This window comes from Geotrypetes seraphini, chromosome 12 (assembly GCF_902459505.1).
Source record: "Geotrypetes seraphini chromosome 12, aGeoSer1.1, whole genome shotgun sequence".
Classification (NCBI taxonomy): Eukaryota; Metazoa; Chordata; class Amphibia; order Gymnophiona; family Dermophiidae; genus Geotrypetes; species Geotrypetes seraphini.
The window spans coordinates 23,234,633-23,250,983 of NC_047095.1; the positions used below are offsets into that span (position 1 = coordinate 23,234,633).

General features: G+C 43.4%; 1 protein-coding gene across 11 annotated transcripts in view; it reads left to right on the plus strand.

Annotated features, from left to right (window-relative positions):
- The window catches only part of EVI5 (ecotropic viral integration site 5), a 363,365-nt gene that overhangs the window by 261,149 nt on the left and 85,865 nt on the right, over positions 1 to 16,351 (plus strand). Inside the window, exon 20 of one of the 11 annotated variants that reach the window (XM_033916075.1) lies at positions 2,993 to 3,166. The exons of the other annotated variants lie outside the window; for them this stretch is intronic. Coding sequence (XP_033771966.1) covers positions 2,993 to 3,151 — 159 coding nt within the window. The 3' untranslated portion in view covers positions 3,152 to 3,166. Of the gene's footprint in view, positions 1 to 2,992; positions 3,167 to 16,351 lie in introns of those variants that run through there. 11 annotated transcript variants of the gene reach the window in all.

Consider the following 16,351-nt stretch of genomic DNA (forward strand, 5'->3'; position numbering starts at 1 on the left):
ATCCAGATTGCCCCAGATTACCTGATGCAGGGACTGTGTCAGGAGTCTGTGCGTTTTTTTAATTTTTCAACTTTTGTGCGAAGAAACCGGACATATAGTAACCTTATGCAGATCGCGCCCCTATCCGAAGTCCTCCTTCCCCCCCTCCCCCCCTGTGCAGGATCCCCCTCCCCATACCCAGAGCTGCTATAACTTTTGGCCTTTGGCAGCATAAGGGAAGCAAACAAGTTGGCTTCGGCGACCCGGAAGCTTTCTATCTACTACTGCTTCCTGTTCCCGCTTAGGCAGGAAGCAGTAGCACAGAGAAAGCTTCTGGGTCGCCGAAGGCAGCATGTTTGCTTCACTGATACTATCAACGGCCAAAGACTTACAGCAACGCCGAGTGAGCAAGCACCTAATCCTTCACAGAGGGGGAGGGGATAGTATAGGGAGGGTAAAAGAGATGCAGGACTGCAGGGATGGGAAGGAAGGGGAAGGAAAAATGCCAGACTTCCAGGGAAAAAAAGGAAAGGGAAGGGGCAGATAGAGATTGCAGACCACGGGAGGGGGAAAGGAGAGAGATATCAGACTACTGGATGGGGAAGGGGGGGAAGAAGAGAAAGATGCTAGACCAGGGAAAGGAAGTTGGAGGGAGAAATTCCAGACTAAGGTAGGGGAAGGGGAAGGGGAAGGGAAAGACAGATGCCAGACCACAAAGGAGGGAGAGAGATGCCAGACTGTGAGAAGGAGAAGATAAAGATCACAGACCATAGGAGGAGGAAAGGGAGAAGACAAATGTCAGAACATAGGAGAGGGAAAGAGAGGGAGGAGTTGGTACACAGGAATGGGAGAGAGAGGGAGGAGATGATACACAGGGATGTAAGGGATGGTGAAGGGAAGAGAGGTGGAAGAAATGCTGTTTATGGATAAATGAGAATAGGAGAAAAGAAAGAGGAAGGAGATGATATACATGGATGGTGGGGAAGGGCAGTAAGAGTGTGCATGGATAGATAAAAATAATAATAATAATTTTATTTTTATATACCGCCAAAGCCATAGTAGTTGGAGGCGGTTTACAGCAAGAAGAGCTGGACAGTCAGCAAAAAAAACAACAATGAAGACTTTGGTTACATAAAGTCACAATGTGGGGAAATCAAGAATATGTGATAGGGGTACAGTGGAAGGTTTAACAGTTCTTGGTTACAAATCGATTGAACAGGTTGGTTTTAACTAGTTTTCTGAAGTTAAGGTAGGATGAGGAGTGTTTGATGATGTTGCCTAGCCAGCTGTTTTGTTGACTTGCTGGGAAGGCTAGCGTTCTGTTAAGGAATCTTTTGTATTGGCAGGTTTTTATTGAAGGGTGGCTGAACATATATATTCTACGTGTAGGCCTGGTGGAACGATCCAATTTAAAATGGGAGACCAGGTATAGGGAAGGGAAGACATGGAAAAGTAGATAGATCTGAGGAAGAAGCAGAAATATGGAAGAAATTTGAATGTTAAAAGTTAATGCAAAAGTTGGATGTAGGGCAAAAAGTGAAGGAGTGAAAAACTGCAAATGGATAAGATGGCCCTAGAAACAGAGGTGTTTTTTACAGAGTTAAGAGCATAGACCAGGGGTGTCCAACCTGCGACCCCGTGAAGTATTTTGTGTGGCCTCGGTTGAGGGCAATGCAGTGTTTTCCTCTGCTGCCCCTGGGTGTTTACCATCTTGCCGGCTCCTTCCTCTGTCTTGCTGCAGCGTTTGTGCGGCCCCAGAAATTTTTTTTCCGGCCAATGCGGCCTAGGGAAGCCAAAAGGTTGGACACCTCTGGCATAGACAGAAGGAAGTGCAACCAGAGACTGGGAAAAGATGAGTAGAAAAATAAAATAAACCAGATAACAAAGGTAGGAAAAGTTTTCAGAATTTACATCTGCTGTCTATATTTTGCACTGTTAGGAAGAAATGGATTTCTTTCTATTTCTCTGGTTTTGTACTGCATGCAGTGTTTGGCATCTTAGGGTTTCGCTTGTGTATATTAGGACAAAAATTTTATTTGTGGTCTTGTATTTGCATAGGGTTTATCTGTGTTCTGCACGCGTGACCAAGGCCAGGTGTTCTGATAGGAATAAATGTTGTGTTAAGACCCCAAGTAGGAAGATATTTGTCACAGTTTGTCTGGGTTTTGGAAGATACCAGGCTCAGGGCAAGCATCTGGAGGGCCTCTGCGCATGCTTGGATGTTGACATAATGACATCACACGCGGGAATGTCATTGCTTTGACGTCCGCACATGTGCAGAGTCCCTCTAGAAGCATCCTGGAGCTCAGGGAAGGAGACACGAGGTCCATGTGGGGACGGAAGCAGGGGCGGAGTGGGGACAGGCTGAGGGCAGAATAAGGTGGGGCCACGTGTCCTCTTTTTTTTAAAAAAAGAGGAAATCTGGTAACCCTACTTTGTGATCTTATCTTGCCTTGACTTTAATAGTTCCATGTAACTTTCTATTTCTTAAGTGTTTCTGACAGTTATAATTGCTAGCTGGAAGTGTTGAGAGGTTGTTGTTTTTTTTAATGCATTCCCCTACTTTGGTAAGAGTAAATTATCTTCATTTTCAAATGGTCAGATGGTTGCTTAAAAGAGCCAATGGTTGTTGAAAGGAGACAAAGAGAAGGAACAGTCTTCACCTGACTAACTGAAGAAGATTTAAAATCACTAAACATTTTGGCCCTAATTAATGACTTTAAAAAACCCCCAATAATCAACAAGAAGTGTGTCCACATTTGTACACCTACTATGTTTAGTTTTTTAAAATTATTTTCAGTCTGTTAAAATTGTCAGTGATTAAGCATTAAAATTTGCAGAAAGATGTCCTGTAACTTGTAGAGATTGTTAGCTTCCAGACTGCTCAGGGATTGGGTAAGTCTGGATTTTCTGGATTCTCAAGCAGAATTTATTCAAAATTCTAATTCAGCATTTCTCTCTTACACTCTGTGTCTATTTTCCATCCAGCATTTCTCTTTCTCTCTCTTTGCAGCTGTACTGTACTGTAGATGCCAGAGCCCAGTGGAGGGGCCCAAGGTCCTCAAGGAACTTCCCCTCTTCTGCACAGTCCAGCATCTCTTCCTTCATTTCCAACACTGCTCGCAGCACACATTCACTCCCCCATGCTCTCCCACTGCACCTGTCCCTCTGACTAGTCCCTCCCCTTCTGATGCAACTTCCTGTTTTTGGAAGGATAGGGATAGGTTAGAGGGAAAGGTGAAATGCAGGCCAGAGGCAGCCATTGGCAGTGCACCACGAAGACTTCCTTACTGTACTTCTGAAAAGGTACTGTATATTGGGGGTTCTGTGGGGGAGAGAGAGAAAGCTAATGGGCAAGGCTGGTTGTGGAGGAAAACTGCAATTTTGCAACAATCATACTAGCCAGCAGTGGGTTCACCCTATAGTGAACAGTACATTATTTAATAAACATAGTGGAGAAAAAGCCTCAATTATTACATCGAGGGAGCAGTCTTACATGGATTGTAAGCTGCTCCTTTTTTTCTCATGGGCATAAAAAACTCCATTCAAAATACCAAATCTCAAATAGGGACTTAGCCCACCACAGTGCACAGGGTTAAAGCATCTGAATCATTCACTTAACTTAAAGCATAGCGGCAATCAGGCGATGGCTTTATATGCCTGCCTCAGTGTCTCTTATTTTTACTTCCACTTCAGTTCTTCTGACAAGGACCTTGTTTCGCCTATTTTCGACTGCGTCGGGGAATTCTCAATATTACTTTTATTTCAAATCATTTTCATGCACTAATGGCTGCAAGATACTAGCACGGAATTTATGAGTTTCTTTGTTTTCATTTCTGGTGTTGACACTTCCATTGCTGTAAATTTTATTAGAAAGTGCACCATGCTCAACACCTTCAAGGGTGTTCATAATATGAAGCTCCTGTATCTTCAGGTGCAAAAGGGGGATCTATAAATAAAACCTAGCAAGGTAGTCAAAGCCTTCGTAATTTGGGTAGATACCTCCCTTAAGATGGAGAATCAAAGTGCTGCCATGGTATTTTTTCCATCTTTGGAATATACATCATCTGTAACCCTATTGAATAAAATGATGTAATTTCTGAATCACATGTGATCGTTAAATCTTTGCTAGCCTATTATGATTCTTTGTATGTAGGTCTTCCAGAGAAGCAGCTGAGCAGATTGCAATTAGTTAAAAATATGGATATGTATGAAATCTCTGGAATTGTATGAGTATATTCATCTGGTACTCTACTCCCTATACAGACTTCCAATAATGCAAAGGATTAATTTAATATTTTAAATAAAATTTTACATGATAAAATTTCACTTTGGCTCTGCAGTCAGATTGAAGAGTACATCCTAGGATAAAACTTAAGATATTCACAAATGCCATTACTTAGACTACCAGATGATTTGAAACTGGTAATGACAAGGCAAAGAACATTTTCATATTCCATTCTGAGGCCTAGGTGCATTAAAAGGATTGGTAAGACTATGGGGGTCTGCATTGATCCGGTTTTTTGGCCAATTCAGAAAGAGCTATTTATGCACTAAAAAGTTTGCATGCAAATAATGCACTTGGATGTTCATCGTAATCCACAACTCTGCCATCTGATAATCGCTGTGAGAGCAACTCTCACACGTGCAGAGCCAGCAGGGGAAAAGCTTACTGCCACTCAATTGTTTGGGGCAGGAAACCATATTTTTTCTTTTTTTTTTTAATGGGCACAGATGCTGTGCGTGTTACACATACACAATATTTGTCCCATTAAAAAAAAAGAAAAAAAGCTCTCCCCCCGGCCAATGATTGCTCTTCTCGACAAACTGGTACCACAAACCGTGCCCCCACCCACGTCAGCGTAAATGGCAGGAGAAAGGCCCACTTCCTCCTGCCATGCTTACCACCCTGCCCCCCACGGCAGCGAAATGGCAGGAAGGATGCCCACTCCTTCCTGTCAGCAAAAGCCCACACCCACAGCAGGTGCCCTCCCAAATCATCCCCTCCCCTCCCCTGAAAAAAGGCAGGAAGGATTCCCACTCCCTCCTGCCACCGGAGGCCCCCCCGATCCCCCCCCACCCCTGTGCATCATTTCTTCCCTCTCTTTCCCCTTCCCCTCCATCCCTGTGTACCATCTCCTCCCTCTCTTTCTTTCTCCTATGTTCTTACATTTGTCTTCTCCCTTTCCTCCTCCTATGGTCTGGGATATTTATCTTCTCCTTCTCACAGTCTGGCATCTCTCTCCCTCCTTTGTGCTCTGGCATCTCTCTCTTTCCCTTTCCCTTCCCCTACCCCTGCCTTAGTATGGAATTTCACCCTCCAACTTCCTTTCCCTGGTCTGGCATCTTTCTCTTCTTCCCCCCTCCTTCCCTATCCAGTAGTCTGAGGGAAAAATGCTTGAGTACCTGAATAAATTCATGTAAACCGTTCTGAGCTCCCCTGGGAGAATGGTATAGAAAATTAAATACATTTAAAAAAATATATATATATCTCTCTCCTTTCCCCCCTCCCGTGGTCTGCCATCTCTAACTGCCCCTTCCCTTTCTTCCCCTGGAAGTCTGGCATTTTTCCTTCCCCTTCCTTCCCATCCCCGCAGTCCAGCATCTCTTTTACCTTCCCTATACTATCCCCTCCCCCTATGTGCCGGATCAGGTGGTTGCTCACTCAGCGTTGCTATAACTCTTTGGCCATTGGTAGTATCAGTGCAGCAAACATGCTGCCTTCAGCAACCCAGAGAAGTTGGAGTGGGAGGGAAGCTCAGTCCATACCGCTCATAGGCCCCCAAATTCTAAATGGCAGGCCTTTCCCTCCCCGATGCATCTTGTGGTATACAGGGAGGGGGCCTAAAGCAAACCAGTCAGGGCCTTAGGCTCCTCCCTCTGTATGCCAGGATACAAGGGGGAGAAGTCTAAAGTCCTGATTGGCTTGAATGAGTCCCCAAGGGCAGGGGCCTTAGGCATCTGAGCCAATCAGGGCCTAAGACCCCTCCCTGTGCATTACATGATGCACCGGGGAGGGAAATGCCCATCTTAGGGGAGATTTTTTTTTTTCTATACAGCTATTCAGAAGCATCTCAGTGGTCTACAATCCCAAATTTTAACTTTCATCCAAGAAAACTTAATATAAGAAAAATACTATTTTTGCCATGAAACAAAAATCCGGAAGCCCAAGCCATGGCCAAAAACCTAACCAAACAATCCAGACTTTATTTTATTTATTTGGATTTATTAACCACCTTTTCACGAAGAGATTTACCCAAAGCAGACACTACAGACATAAAATGAGCGATCTAGCAAATATGAGTAGAAACATTGTAAAACCTCATCTTTAAAGCCCATGCCTTCTATTTATTTATTAAAATATTTATATACCACATACAACTATGCAGTTTCCATATCAGATACATAAAATCTTGTTTCCCTTCGATTACCACATATGCATAACATAGACATGTCTAAACAACATCATTAATTTGTCCCTGTAATAGAGCACAAATTTAATCAATTCAGAAATACAATCAAGCTTTAAATCATACATTGCTGTCAAAAGAATTCTAGTTTTAACAACAGGAACTGCAGGTCCATGGAGTCAAATGCTTCAGGCACATCCAGAGAAATCGAACAGTAAGTTACATTTCTATCTAAACCCTTCTTCAAGACATCCATAACAGATACCAATAACAACTCCTTACTATGAGCTTGATGAAACCTGAAAAGGGAAAGGATTCATATAACCCACATGCCCAACAAATGTGTCCAGCTGTTTCAAAACTATTTTGCTCTTGCTTTTCCTACCTCTTTGGTCATCAGATATAGCCATTCCCGGGACACACTCTTCTTTCATGCACAGAAGTAGTTTGTAGTGCTGGCTCTGTCTATAGACCAGGAGAGGCCCTGGTCCAGAGTGCCAGTAATAAAGGGCACCAAAAATCCCAGACCAGTCTACCTTCAAACTTCTAGAACAGTGGTTCCCAACCCTGTCCTGGAGGACCAAAAGCCAGTCAGGTTTTCAGGATAGCCCTAATAAATCTACATGGGGCAGATTTGCATGCCTCTATTGTATGCAAATCTCTAAATCATATTCATTAGGGCTATACCAAAAGCCCACCTGGCTGGTGTCCTCTAGAATAGAATTGGGAACCACTGTTCTAGAGGGATAGATGCTAGACTGGAATTTTGACGCCCTTTATCATCAGTGTCCTGAGCCATTGCCTCACTTGGTCCAGGAGGAGGGGGAGACTTGAGAGAGAGGGGAAGATACCAGATCACAGGAGGAGGGGGAGAAGAGAGATACCAGATTGTGGTGGTAGGGGGTACCACAGTCCCTTATGTCAACCCTGGTACTTCATCTACTATACTGTACCACCTCCTTGGGCTTTTGCAACTCAAATGCATGGCTGTATTTTTTAGCATTAAATCTTAGCTGCCAAATTCTAGACAATTCTTTACTATATCCCTTGTGTCTACCCTGTTGGAGATTTTGCTAACATTCACAAAGAGGCAAACCTTAAACAGCTCTTCTGCAATATTGCTTACAAAATATCATAAAGAAACAGGCCAAGGGTCAATTCCTGCAGCACAACACTGGTAAACCACTATGATTTGGTTTTGAGAAGAGCAGGGTGTTGGAATGAGTGAACAAATAAGTTGTCAACTTACCTACATAAGAATGGAGTTCTTTTTTCCTGTGCAATCAGCTCTCTGCTGCCCCATCACTAGAGCTGACAGCCAGCCTAAGAAATGAACCTAAAGATTGCTATAGTCTCTGAGATAGCACAAAAATTTTGAAACATCCAATTTCATCCCAACAAAAGCATCTCTAGACACACATAAAGTGAAAGCTTTTCTTCTGCTAGACTGTCTACAAATGATTAATGAACCCACATGCTAGGTTACAGGATTTCCACTGTTCAGGTAGTACCTGTTGCAATTCCAAAATGAGAATGCATCAAAGGAGTGTTAAGTTTTAGTGAAATCAAACTGTTCAGTTTTGGTCTTATAGGATCTTTCCTTGTGCTTATCTGCAAATCCCAGACAAATGGTGAACTGCAGAATCCATCCTTCTCATTGGGCTCCCCTTTACATGTCAACAGTATCATTATGGATTTACTACCAATGCTTCTAGTGATGGCTGGGGAGCACACATCATCCAGTGATACACTCCAGTTTCCTGGTCAAAGACCAGAGACTTCTTCACTTCAGCCATCTGGAACTGAAAGCAGTTTTATGCTGATACACTGGTTTAGCCAAAACGAAAACATAATTGGGAAGCAAACATAGATTGAAATATAAATATAAAAAAACTTTGCTATAACACCTAGCACATATCAATAAAAATTTTACAAAATTAAACCTCAAAGCTCCAGAATTGAAAATGATTTGAAACTGAATAATTCCACAAGGAGTCTCACATCCCATCGTTGGTACCACTATCAAAAAAATGCATCCCACTCAGTAGCCTCATTCAAGCTATTCAGCTTCACAGTATCAAGTTTAAATATCTAGCACATTTTTTTTTGCCTGTGGTGCCATTTTAAATGTATTTATTTATTTTGTTTGTTTTATATCCCATCCTCACCAACGAGCTCAGAACGGGTTACAGGTTGACATACATAATGCATAGACATCCTTGGCCTTGCAGACACAATGGGGTGCCTCCTTTCCTTTACGATAGGCTACGGGCCACTTCCGGTATCTTGGGGTGTATCTTGCGACCTCTACGGCACCACTTTATTTGCTCAGTTACTAAGCTTCTAGCTGATACCAGGGTCCAACTTGAAGCCTGGAGTGACCTCCCTTTGACATTGATAGGCCGTATAGCCCTGATCCATATGGTGATTTTCCCATGCTTGCTCTATGTGCTGCAAACTCTGCCCCTTTGGTTGTTGAGAAAAGACCTTGTGCGATTGAACTGCCTATTCTCGTGTTTCTGTTGGAACTCTCGTAAACCACGCATTCGTTTTCCTTATTTGGTGGGTGGCTGGACTCGGGTGGGGGGCCTCGGTCTCCCCGATCTCGGCCTTTACAATGAAGCCTGCTTACTCCGACATTTGAAAGATTGGTTACAAGATGAACACCAATTTATTCCTTTGGATTTGGAACAGGCTTTTTATGCACCTCATTCTTTGGTGAGTCTCTTGCACTTGCCTGCTCGGGAGATTCCCGCTGAGTTTTGTACCTGCGTTCTTTTGAAATCTATGCGGGCTGTGTGGGGGAGCTTGATAGGTAAATTGGGAGGGGACCTCCTAGTGATGAATCAATTGCCCCTTCGTGGGAACCTGGCCTTCCCACCGGGATGTGATAACCCTGCTTTGCTTAGTTGGGCTGATCACGGAATTAGTCAGTTGAAACACCTGTTGAATGAGGAGGGAGGACTGAAACCCCTAATGGCTTTTGCGGATCGCTTGGGTGGGAGCTGGGGTGATTCATTCACCTATTGCCAGGCTAAACATCTCACTCCCTCAGGACTGGATTGCACAGCCAATAGGGGAGCGCCTTAGGATTTTCTTTGCAGAGGTGGCAATCCAATCCACTTCTGCGTTGGCATTACATAGGGATTGGGGTCGAGACCTTCATATGGATCTTAGCCATTGGGATATTTTACATGCCCTGTGGGGGTTCCTCGCTTGATTATGGGAGCGCTGTTTCGAGAGTGTTATGTGTGAGTAATATATAGGGCCTATTAAACTCAGGTGCAATTGCACAAAATTGGGGGTATTTACTCACCTCTCTGTTTGAAATGTGGCCGGGACCCCAATACTTTTGTTCATTCCTTTTGGGATTGTTGGACTGTCCAAGTTTATTGGCAGTCTATAGTCCAGTACTTACGGGGCTTATTTCGGAGTCCCATTGCGGGTACCGTAGCACAATTGATTTTAGACCTGCCTGGGGCCTTCCGGGGCTTTCCTAAGAGGGGACCCCTCTGGTGTCGTAAGGTGTGTCTTCTTGCTTGCAAATGCATTTTGCAAAGCTGGACTGCTTCTAAGCCTCCCTCTTTCTGGACCTGGAGATCTTTGGTGCATAATTTGGCCACCTGGGAGACTCGAGAGGTGGTTGGTCGCCCTTGCCGCAGATGTAGTTTTTTGCTGGTCTGGGGAGTCTATTTGGCTTCCCTATCTCCTAGAGGACATAGTCTCCTTTTGAACCCTCTTGCTTAGCTTTGTTGTTATGCACCATGGTAGCTGCCGGGATCGGTCGCTGCAGGCTCCTTTTTTTTTTCTTCTTTTTTTTTTTGGAGGGGGGGGTCTTCTTACAGTAGCTACCAAGGGCCACAAGAGTATGGGCCTTTGGGATCTTAGTGACCTCTTGGTCATCTTCTGTGTGTTTATCTGGGGTGGGGAGAGGAGTTGGTGTTTGGGGTCTTTGCAGGTTGGTAGGGTTGGGGAGAAGGGGGGTGGGGATTGCTGCTTTTGTTTTATTATCTATCCACAAATGTTGTATTGTTGGATGCTGGTTCTTTTGATTTTGTTCTGTTCCTTGATGTATATCGCTTGGCATTCACAATAAAAACATAATGCATTTTACATAATGCATAGACAAACAGGATACAATTTATAATTGTACATTATAGTTAGAATCTCTTAGGCTGATACACAGGCTATAATTTACAAAGTGCAATATATTCTAACTCTCCCATCTTGTTTCTTAGGCTTCTTATGCATTTGCATACAGACATTCCAAGCAAGTTTGCCATATCTGTTTACAATTTGCTCAGCAGTTGGCATGGATAATTTACAATCGGTATTAGCAGTGACTCACACGCTGCCTGCCGCTGACCTGGAGGTCTCCCCTCTGCCACAGAGAGACTTCCAGGTCAGCGGCAGGTTGTGTGTGTGAATTTCTGCCTATACCGCAACATGGCAAGATTCGATGCTGACACAGCCGGCACAGCAAGGTTCTGCATGGAAAAAGGGAATTTTATTCCCCACTCCCATCCCCCTGTGCAGTAGTTTTCCATCTCTCCCTCCCATCCCCCTTCCTGATCAACCCCCCCCCCCCTCCATGAGACCTCAACTTGGGCAGCAGCAATGAACAGGCTGCTCGAGTTGCAGCCTGCCCACCAGGACTTCCCTCTGCTGCATCATCAATGATATAATCAGTGACGCAGGCAGGCCAGGAGCAGCCTGTTCACTGCTACTGCTGCTTTAGGAGACACGGAAGAGACTCATTATTCACTGAATCGGTGAGTCCCTTTTTTAAGGAAACAAATCAGTTTGGATTGATTCACCGAAGTGAATGAGGCAGCACTACTTCCCACCTGACGCCAGCTCACAATTCTTCAGTGCTTTGTTTTCCATGGAGTGAAGAAGTTAAAATTTTCTGCACTGTCCAAAGCGTTGCCTTCCCGTCAACAACTTCTATTTTTGGCCCTTCGGTTTTCTTTATTGTTTTATTGTTTCTTTTATCCTTCAATCTGTAAAAAAAAATCTTTTAAAAACCCTTATATTTTCCTTTTTCTTTTTTCTGCCTCAGTTGGGCCAATCGGTTCTCTTTTTTCCTACCTCAGCGGTTCTCTTTGTTTATTAGACGTCTGTGTGGAACACTGTCAAATACACTACATCTAGCCCATCCCCTCTATCCAATTCTCTAGTCATCAGTCAAAGAAATTGATCAGCTTTGTCTGACAAGACCTAGCTCTAGTGAATCCATGTTGCCTCCGGTCCTGTAATCCACAGGATTCCAGAAACTTCACCATTCTCTGTTTTAAGTGTGATTCCATTAATTTGCTTACCACAGAAGTCAGACTTACCGGCCTGCAAATCCCTACTTCTTCCATATTTCCACTTTTGTGTATAGAGACCACATCTGCCCTTCTCCAGTCCTCCAATACCATTCTAGAGACTCATTGAAAAGGTCAGTCAGAGGAGGCACCAGAACTTCCCTAGGTTCTTTCAGCAGTCTCGAATATACACGAACTGGCCCCATCGCTTTGTCTACCTTTATTTTAACTAGTTCCTCACGAACTCAAACCTCTGAAAATCAATCAGGGTCTACCACTCTATCCCTATTCATGTTTGTCTTCTGTAGTCCCGCTCCCAGTGCTTCAGCTGTGAACACAGAACAGAAATATTTAGAAACATAGAAACATGATGGCAGATAAAGGCTAAATGGCCCATCTAGTCTGTCCATCCGCAGTAACCATTATCTTTTTCTTTCTCTGCGAGATCCCACATGCCTATCCCAGGCCCTTTTGAATTCAGACACAGTCTCTGTCTTCACCACCTCTTCTGGGAATAGAAACATGATGGCAGATAAAGGCCAAATGGCCTAGCAGTTAAGCAATTCAGTGTTTTCTTTATCAGCTTTTACATATTCCTCCCCTTCACCTTTTGCACTTCTTCCTATCACTAATATATCTAAAAAAGTTTTGTCTCCCCATTTTACCGTGTCAGCTATTTTTTCTTCCATTTACATCTTTGCTTTCTTGACTACACAACCATCCTCTCTTAACTTTTCCAGATATATTTGCCTGTCTTCCTCTTTCTTTTAATCTTTTGTAGTTTATGAAAGCTAACCTCTTATTCCTTACCTTCTCAGCTTCTAATTTTGAGAACTAAAGCAACCTTCTATTCCTCTTACTTTTACTTACTTGCCTCACAAAAAGGTTTGTCGCGCTCACAGTTATTCCTTTCAGTTTTGCCTACTGCATTTCCACGCCTTCCAGACGTTCCCATCCAGACAACTGTTCTTTGATGTAATCCTCCATCTGAACAAAGTTAGTTTTTTAAAAGTCTAGAAGCTTTGCTTTTGAATGAGCCCTCTCTATACCCATCTTAATATTAAATCACAGTCACCTTGCCTCTTTGCCAATCTCTTCAGTGGTGGATGGATCCAAAAAAAATCTCTCCAGTGGGTTGCTTTTTCCACATCTCCCCATATCAGAGTTCTCACCACAGATGTATCCATGTATGCTTGGGTAGCTCATCTGCATGGTCTCAGGACAAAAGGTTGATGGTCTGCTCAAGAGAAAACATTTCACATCAACTTGTTAGAGCAGTGGGCAATTCAAAATGCTCTAAAATCATTTCAGGAGAGTCTTTCCATCCAAGTCATCCTTGTTTAAACAGACAATCAGCAAATAGGGGGGAACAGGCTCTCTTCCTCTGTGTCAAGAAGCTGAGCACATTTGGAACTAGGCAGTTGCTGAAAACTTATTCCTCAAAGCCATATATGTACAAGAGAAACAGAATACTCTATCCAACAAGCTCAGCAGATTTCTTCAGCCACACGAGTGGACTCTCAAAACCTATTTGCATCTCTCCACTACCACAAATTACCTCGATTCTGCTCCAGATGGTACTCTCCTCATTGTCTCAAAGCAGATGTGTTTCTCTGGATTGGCCAAACAAATTCCTCTATGCTTTCCACCAATCCCTCTCATTCTCAAAACTTTAATCAAGTTCAAGAGCGATTCAGCCACCATGATCCTAATAGCTCCTTGGTGTCCCAGGCAACTCTGGTTTTCCAGCTGAGTTCCAAGGATCCAATTACTCTACAAATCTTTCCACCTATGCTCACTCAGAGTTACGGATCTCTTTTACATCCCAATCTGCAATCTTTGCATCTGACAGCTTAGTACCTCTTGGTCTGACTTCTGCAGATCTTAGTCTCTCTGACTTGGTACAAACCATTATAGCTACTTCCAGAAAACCATCTACTCAGCAATGCTATCAATAGAAGTGGATACCCTTCAATTTGTGGTGTACTCTCCATGACCAAGATGCTAACCTCCTCTTCTCTTCCTTCAGTGTTTGATTATCTTCTCCATTTATTCAATTCTGAACTTAAAACCACTTTGGTCACAGTTCACCTCAATGCTATTAGTGCTTTCCATGCTCCTGTCAACAATAAACCTCTGGCCACTTATCCATTTGTTTCCTGGTTTATGAAAGTACTTTTCAACTCCAAACCTCTGCTCAAATCACCTCCAGTTGTCTGGGATCTTAAAGTAGTCCTTGCCAGTCTGATGAAGCCACCATTTGAACCTCTGGCATCTACTCCTCTTACGTTTTTCACTTGGAAAGTGGTCTTCTTCATCTCTATCACTTCTGCTTGTCAAGTGAGTGAACTTTACGCATTGGTTTCCGGTTCACTGTACACAGTATTTCATCATGACAAGGTGGTTCTCGGAACCCATCCAAATTTCCTCCCAAAAGTAGTCACAGAATTTCAGCAATCCATTGTGCTTCCAGTTTTTTTCCTCAAAACCTCATTCTCATCCTGGAGAAACAACTCTACGCACTTTGGACTTATGTAGAATGTAGTAAGCGTGCCTTGGCTTACTACATACATAAGAACATCAAGTCCGGCGATCCACTTACGCGGCGGCCCATTTAGGTTCTCTATTTTTAAGACCTGAAATTACCGTTTCCCTCAATATGATTTGCAAGAAGGTGTATATCCAACTTGCGCTTGAAACCCAGAAGAGTAGTCTCTGCCACAACATCCTCCGGAAGAGAATTCCAAGCGCCCACCACTCGTTGTGTGAAACAAAACTTCCTGACATTTATCCTGAACCTGCTGCCACACAGTTTCAGGCTGTGACCTCTTGTCCGTGTCACATCTGAAAATGTTAGTAATGCTGCTTCTTGGTCTATTTTATCAAATCCTTTTAATATTTTAAAAGTCTCTATCAAATCGCCTCTCAGTCTTCTCCTCTCGAGTGTAAACAGTCCCAGTTTCCTGAGGCGTTCTTCGTAGCTCAAATTCTTCATTCCTTTGACTAGTTTCGTGGCTCGCCTTTGCACCTTCTCCAACAGAGTTATGTCCTTCTTGAGGTAAGGAGACCAGTGTTGGACACAGTATTCTAAGTGTGGTCTGACCATTGCTCTATAAAGTGGCATTATGACTTCTTCCGATCTACTCGTGATCCCGTTCTTAATCATGGCCAACATCCTGTTTGCTTTCTTCGCCGCCGCTGCACATTGCACCGATGGCTTTAGGGTTCTGTCAATCAGTACCCCCAAATCCCTTTCATGTTCGCATTTTGCTAATGTTACCCCAAACATTCTATACTCGTGTTCTTTGTTCTTCTTTCCTAGATGCATCACCTTGCATTTATTTATGTTAAAATTCATCTCCCACTTTGTCGCCCACGTTTCCAGCTGTCTTAGATCCTTCTGGAGCTCCTCGCAGTCCCTTTGAGAGCCAACCGCCCGACATAGTTTTGTATCATCGGCAAACTTTATTATATTGCATGTTGTTTCCTCCTCAAGATCGTTTATAAAAAATATTGAACAAAATAGGCCCAAGAACCGAGCCCTGGGGCACTCCACTAGTCACTTTCACCCAGTCCGAGAATTTCCCTTTTATGCTAACCCTCTGCATTCTGTTCTCTAGCCATTTACCGATCCATTTGTGCACTTCTCCTCCTATTCCATGGCTTAGTAGTTTCTTCATAAGCCTTGCATGTGGGACCTTGTCAAACGCTTTCAAAAAGACTATGTCACACAGGACTTCTCTCAACTGTTCATCTCTTTTGATCCTAACAAATTGGGCCTCCCTGTAACTAAGAGAACTATTTCCACATGGTTAGCGGCCTCCATTTCCTATGCTATGCTCAGGCTGAGCTGCAGCTTGAGGGACATGTTACAACACACAGGGTCTTAGTTGTGGCAGCATCAGTAGCTTTCTTACATTCCATTCCCAATGATGAAATTTGCAAAGCAGCTACTTGGTTCTCAATTCACACATTCACATATCACTTCTGACTAGAGTCCTATTCCAGGGAAGATGGTCATTTCGGTCAAGCAGTATTACATAATTTATTTTCTTCTTAATGGCCAACTCTCCCTCCATCCCATTTCAGTAAGCTAGGGAGTCCCACAGGTGAGAATATGCTGCCTGCTTGTCCTAGGATAAAGCACAGTTACTTACCGTAACAGTTGTTATCCGGTGACAGCAGGCAGATATTCTCACATTCCTCTCACCTCCCCTGGTTGGCTTCTTAGCTTGCTTACGAAACTGAGGTACCACGAGCTGTTGGGCGGGAAGTCCCTCGCGAAGTTTCTAAAAAGTTAAAGTGACAATGCACTTTTACCACTGTCCGTACCAGCTCCATGGATGACATCACCCACATGTGAAAATATCTGCCTGCTGTCTCCAGATAATACCTTTTAGATAGTAACTGTGCTTTATTTTTTTTTTTAAATAACAGCTTTTATTGAAATACACCTCAAGCAAAACATAAACATATGGCATACAGCAGCAAGTAAATAAAGTGCAATCAACCATGTTCCAAAAGAAAAACACCTGAAGTGTAGCCAAGAACAAATCCAAAATCATCCCCCCAATTCAACAACAACAAACTACAAAACCCACCAAAATACAGTCAGAATCCCCCCTCACCCCCCCCCCCCCCAGGGACAAAACA